Source organism: Arvicola amphibius, chromosome 8, assembly GCF_903992535.2.
Source record: "Arvicola amphibius chromosome 8, mArvAmp1.2, whole genome shotgun sequence".
Lineage (NCBI taxonomy): Eukaryota > Metazoa > Chordata > Mammalia > Rodentia > Cricetidae > Arvicola > Arvicola amphibius.
The window spans coordinates 108693975-108700294 of record NC_052054.1 but is presented as its reverse complement, the minus strand read 5'-3'; the positions used below and the strand labels follow the sequence as shown (position 1 = coordinate 108700294).

At 41.0% G+C, this 6320-nt stretch overlaps 1 protein-coding gene across 1 annotated transcript; it reads left to right on the top strand.

Annotated features, from left to right (window-relative positions):
* The first annotated feature begins 5431 nt into the window (after positions 1-5431).
* LOC119821955 (signal transducer CD24-like) lies at positions 5432-5845 on the top strand. Its single transcript, XM_038341041.1, has one exon. The coding sequence runs from the start codon at positions 5432-5434 to the stop codon at positions 5843-5845; it is 414 nt and encodes a 137-aa protein (XP_038196969.1).
* The last annotated feature ends 475 nt before the right edge of the window (positions 5846-6320 follow it).

Genomic DNA, 6320 nt, shown 5'->3' with positions numbered 1-6320 from the left:
ACAGGTGGAGGTCAGGGAACCACGTGTGGGAATTGGCTCTCCCCTTTCACCATGTGGATCCCAGGGACAAAAATAAAAAATAAAAATAAATAAATAAAAAACCCCATGTCCTCAGGCTTGGCATCTTTTGCTCCTCTTGAATCCTTGTCAGTCTTCCTTATTTGTTTTGTTGCTTTTGTGGGAAGCTCCACATTCAGTCTCTCCCTCTGTCATCTTTCTTTAACGAACTTTCTCCAACAGTAGAGTGGATCTAGAGCTAACACTGGGGATATCTGAAAAAGCCATTTGGAAACTTAATATTCCCTAAATTCATGTGAAGAAGGAGTTTAATTTGGGTTACCATACAAATCACGCCTCTCCCAGAAGTCATAGATTGCCAAATAAAAAGTCCAGTGTCAAGTATGGGACACCTCCCCTTAAGCTGTTGTTAGGCTATCCCAGAAACACCCCCAAACACTATAGGCTGTTGCCATTGTTTCTAATTGCCCAGGAATTGATGGTAAGTCCCTACTGTTGAAGACAGCATAACCTTTGGTCACAGGACTTGGAGAAATAAGTTGGCGCTGACCATTAAGTTTCTCCTTTGCTGGCCAGCTTTCAGAGGACTGAAAAGTGCTATGTAGGCTGTTATTGGGGGGGGGGATCATCAATAACCCACCTAATAACCTGTAATAATCACCAGTAAGGTAATATATGCCATGACTGCAAGGGTGGCTCAAAGGTTTTGGGAGTAACAACCACTTTCTGATTGGATTTAAGGCTTGTTCCCTGGGACGAAATGCATGTCTAGTACATCCAAAACCCATAGCTGGGAAGCTCCCAGGCTCTGGTGAACTCATCGCTACTATTTTGCTAATGGATATAGTAGCAAACAGTTCTTTACATTCATGTCTCTCTATCCATAGACCAGCATACTCTCACATCTAATGAGAGAGTTTTCTCTGTGGCATAGAATGTGGTTAATGCAGAAACTCACAAGTAATCAAGATGCATAAAATAAACATCTCTGGGGGGGGGGCTTAGCCACCAATGGAACATCTATATCACACCTTCTCCCCTGAAAATTCAGGGACCATGTGGAAGAGGAGGTGGGAGATCATAAGAGCCAAAGACTGAGGAGAACCAAAGGAAAACAGTGTCTTCAGGGCACGGCAGAACCACTGTTCTCAAGAACACTCAGCAGCTGTAGCTGCTGGTGTAAAACCTGCACAGGGTCAAACCACTCAACATTTACCAGTACAGGTGGGGTGGGGCTCATGCGCCCCTGCTCCTAAGGTGCTATTGTTATGAGGTGGTTTCTAGGGAAGGGAGAGCAGCTTTCTTCAAGGGTGTGGTTCCTGGTAGATAGACCATTTGCCAGTGAATGACCCCACACCCAGGAGTATATGAGAAACACAAATTGGACTCAGTGGTTATAAAAAAAAAACAGAAAAAGAAAAAGACAGGACATGATATTGAGATTGAGGTGGGTGGCACTCCTAAATATAATACCAGTAGCACAGATGTTGAGAGAAATAATTAACAAATGGGACTTCCTGAAACCGAGAAGCTTCTGTAAATCAAAGGACACCGTTAACAAGACAAAATGCCAGCCTAGAGAATGGAAAAAGATCTTCGTCAAGCCCACATTGGACAGAGGACTGATCTCTAAAATATACAAAGAACTCAAGAAATTGGGTCATCGAAAGAACAAATAATTCAATAAAAAAAAAAATCGGTACAGACCTAAACAGAGAACTTTCAACAGAGAAATCTAAAATGGCTGAAAGACACTTAAGGAAATGCTCATCATTCTTAGTCATCAGAGAAATGCTAATCAAAACAACTCTGAGATTCCATCTTATACCTGTAAGAATGGCCAAGATCAAAAACACTGATGACAACTTATGCTGCAGAGGAAATGGGGTAAAGGGAACACTCCTTCATTGCTGGTGGGAGTGCAAACTAGTACAACCCCTTTGGATATCAGTGTGGTGATTTCTCAGAAAATTAGGAAACAACCTACCTCAAGACCCAGCAATACCACTTTTGGGTATATCCCCAAAGGATGCTCAATCGTGCCACAAGGACATGCGTTCAACTATGTTCATAGCAGCACTGTTTGTCATAGCCAGAACCTGGAAACACCCTAAACGCCCCATGACCAAAGAATGGATAAGGGAAGTGTGGTATATTTACACAATGGAGTACTACATAGTAGAAAAAATAATGATGTCTTGAAATTTGTGGTCAAATGGATTGATCTAGAAAACATCATATTGAGGGAGGTAACCCAGACCCAGAAAGACAAATATCATACGTACTCACTCATAAGTAGCTTTTAGACATAAAGCAAAGAAAAAAATCAGCCTACAATTCACAATCTCAGAGAACCTAGACAACAAAAAGACCCTAAGAGGGACATACATGGATCTAATCTACATGAGAAATAGAAAAAGACAAGAGCTCCTGAGTAAATTGGGCACATGGGGATCATGGAAGAGGGTGGAAGGGGAGAGGAGAGATAGGGAGGGGAGCGGAGAAAAATATAGCTTGATAAAAACAATAAAATATACACTATATATATTAAATTCCCAAATAATTAATTAAGATGTGTTTTTTTTTTTTTTTTTAAAAAAAGATCTCCAAGGGCTCGGCTCTTTGCATTTCGGTTCTCAGTCTTCTACTTCTATTTATGTATTCAGTGAGAGTCAGGAGTCCTGGGAGATGAAGGAATGAGAACACGGTTAGCTAATGATTTTGTCAGTTGCCTTCACTCCAAACAAGTTTTCTCATGTGTAATGGCTAACATGGTCCCCTCATGTCACTAGCTGATTCTAAATCCTGAAGGATCTATGCAAGAATTTGCTAACATCTTTTATATTTTTGATACACATAGTACTAAATACACATATTTCGGTCAGTAATGGAAATGCATTTTTCTCATCAGGCAAATGCATAGTTTACTCTTGTGTGTTGCTGTTTGGTATAGAAAGGAAGGAATAGAAAAAATGAGTAGAAAGAGAATGCAAAATGTATCTTCATTCAATGTTTTGTGTGTGTAGATCAATGGCCTACTTAAATAAAAAAGGAAGATCAAGTAGAGAAAGAAGAAATCAAGGAAAAGAGAAAGAAAGAAGGGGAAAGAAAGTTAAAAAAAAAAGCTTTAATTCTCAAGTAAGACGTGAAACACCGAGTAAATAAATTGCAAAGTGCACACCCGTGAGGGTGCATCCCGAACGTCTGTATTCGGTGGTGACTGGCTTACTGTCACTGGGAAAGGGATCATGGATCTCTGCTAGTTAGCAACACACTAATTTACGGAGGAAAAGTCTAGAGGCATCTAAGGGTGAGGCACACAATTTCATAGAGTCACATAATAATTTTCCTTAAATTCTTATTCTCCCAATGATTCTGCTTACCCACGAGTAAAAAACATCAGAGTCATCCAACTCATGGCCAGAGCAAGTTTTTTGCTGGAAAACTTGTGTGTGGCATTGACATCTGAGGGGGGGTTACTGGCTTCTCCGGTGAGTCTTTAACAAGGGAACTCAGTGGTCCTCAGAGAGGGTGGAAGCATTGCAGAAGATAATTCATCAACTGGGTGGATTCTGTTGGGAAATCTTCACCAAAGGTTTTGGGGATAATTTTGGAGATGTACTGATTTTATAGCAGAGAAAACCACCGTTTGTTGTGACCCATCTGTATATTTTGCCCCCCTTCCATGAGGCAATCATGAGAAGCAATCAATGAGCCATTCAGCAATGGCTCTGCGCTGGCTTTTAACTAGCATCATTCCCTGGATAACGATGGCATCACCCTACCTCATTCCAGTGGCAATGTTACAGCTTTTGAATGGAGCCAATGACTCATTTCGTCTTTCAACTGACGTATAGACTTTAGGCAGATAAGTAAGTGCCTTTTGGCTTAAGCCAGAGGGCATGGTGGAACATTCCAGTGGCTTATCTGGTTCTGTCATTGGGTTTACTCCCAGTGGCACCTGTGAGCACTGAAGACATGTCGTAAACGGTAATGTATGTAGTAGGAAGGTACAAGGCAGCCTAGGGTTTGCTTCATTTGTGCTATGGGAAGAATACAGCCATGGAAAACACACAGGTCAAAATGGAGGCTTGTATAGGGTCAGGGCATGGTGGAAAACATCAACTGGTTAAACTGGATTGTTATATGCTGGTTTGAATTATGAGGTTGACATATTGCAAGAACTTAGGGTCATTTTCTACTAAGTAGAAATGAAGTCATCAGGTAGCAAGATCTATGAAAATTGTTTTATGTTATTGAAATATGTGAGCAACTTTTGATATCCTCTACTTCCTGTAGAGAGTTCAGAGGCTAGTATTTGCATATCGTGAGCAAAGAGGTTGAGAGCCAAAGAGCATGATGACTTTTCCAGTCACTCATGAGCTACTGACATGGATACTTAGGTAATTAGTCATTCTTCAGCCCGAGCAGATACAGCGATTCTGTTCTAAAACTGTTCCGTGCGCACATTTTCCTAACCGTACAAAGCAACCAAGAACGTTGGTAGCCGCATCAACTGTCCCCCATGAGGTAGGTTTTCCTTGGTGTATCCTGTAAACTGCAGAACAAGATGGATCACTGTGGTGCTCGCAGAGTTATGTCTTTTCTGGGGTCAACCACAAACCTACAAAGGCAGCGAGAACTTTGAAAGGGAAATCTTACTGTCTTTGTGAAAACGTGCTGTGGGAAGGGCAAGATAATGTGACCCTGATTCTCTCCCAGTGGCATTTTTTTTTGATTTTTTTGTTTTATTTTTGTTGTTGTTTTACTAGAAAAACCACTGAAAGTAGAAATAAAAAGTAACTTTTCAAAGTTCTGTTTCCAAGTTCAATTCACTTCCTAAATTAGGGTCTGGGTTCTTTTTTGCACTTGGTTTTGAAAACAATTTGTTATTTTTCCTTCTTTCCTAAAATATGTATTTATTTTTATTTCTATGTGCATTGGTATTTTGCCTTCTTGTAAGTCTGTGTGAGGGTATAGGGCCCACTGGAACTAGAGTTACAGATAGTTGGGAGCTGCAATGTGGGCACTGGGAATCAAACTTGGGTCCTCTGGAAGAATAGTTAGTGCTCTTAACTGTTTTTAAATGGGCTTAGCAATATGTTTTTTAAAAAGATACAGGAAAAAATGAGAAGATAAATGGTAAGAACTTCCTACAATGGGGGATAATTCTATCTTAATATTGGTGAATTTCCTTCAGGTTTGTTGACATAAATATAAGTAAACATGATTTTCTATGATGATTCAACCCATCTTTTATAATCTTGCTTCTTACTTGTCTCCTATCATTATGTGACAGCGTTCCTTGTCTCAAAAGTATTTCAAAGATCACCTTGCCTGCGCTCGCGCAAGCCCAGCAGATCTCCACGCCGCAAGCATCCACAGAGTTGCACATGGCGCTGATGGAGCAGACATGAGCAGAGCGATGGTGGTTGGACTAGGACTGGGGTTGCTGCTTCTGGCACTGCTCCTACCCACGCCGATTGATTGCAACCAAACATCTGTTGCACCGTTTTCTAGTAACCAGAATATCTCTACTGCCTCAAATCCAACTAATGCCACCAGCAGAGCAGGTGGCAGGGCCCTGCAGTCAACAGCCGGTCTCCTCGCCGCCGTCTCACTTTCTCTTCTACATCTCTACTGTTCGAGACGCAGGCCAAGAAACGTCTCGACTTCCCCATCTTCTAGACCCACCCCAAATGTTAACCACAAATCCAGTGTGACCCAGAAGAAACAGGTCCACATCAAATTTGCTACTACCACACCTCAACAGAAAACAAGGAGGATTCATGTGAAGGGCTTGACAGATGGTGAATGCCAATATTGAATCTGCTGGAGTTTTATGATCACAATGAAGGTAACAGCCAGAGCTGACATGATTTCCTTGAATGTGGCTTAAGAAATGTGGACACTGAAACCTCTAACTTTAAATCAACGTAGGTTTTATGTAGAGAGATAGTAATGGGATGTGAGACGAAGATTCAGTTTTCATTGGCTCATTCAACCTCTAAGGCCATAACACGATTAGGTGACCTTAAGAAGATTCTCTGATGCTATTTATGTATATGTTGGAAGAAACTACTGAGTGTTACTTTAAATCCTCATTACCACTAATTTAATATGCTAAGCTCTAGGTAAAGTTCTCCATTGTTGAGTTGTTCTCTTTGGAACTGAACATTTTACCCACTCCAGTGACTTTAGGTATCTGACCCTTATTAGTATTTGACATGTGCCAGGCAACAATGGATTGGAATCCACCCCCAAATCCAGCCATCATTAAATAAATCTTATTTCAAAAGTCT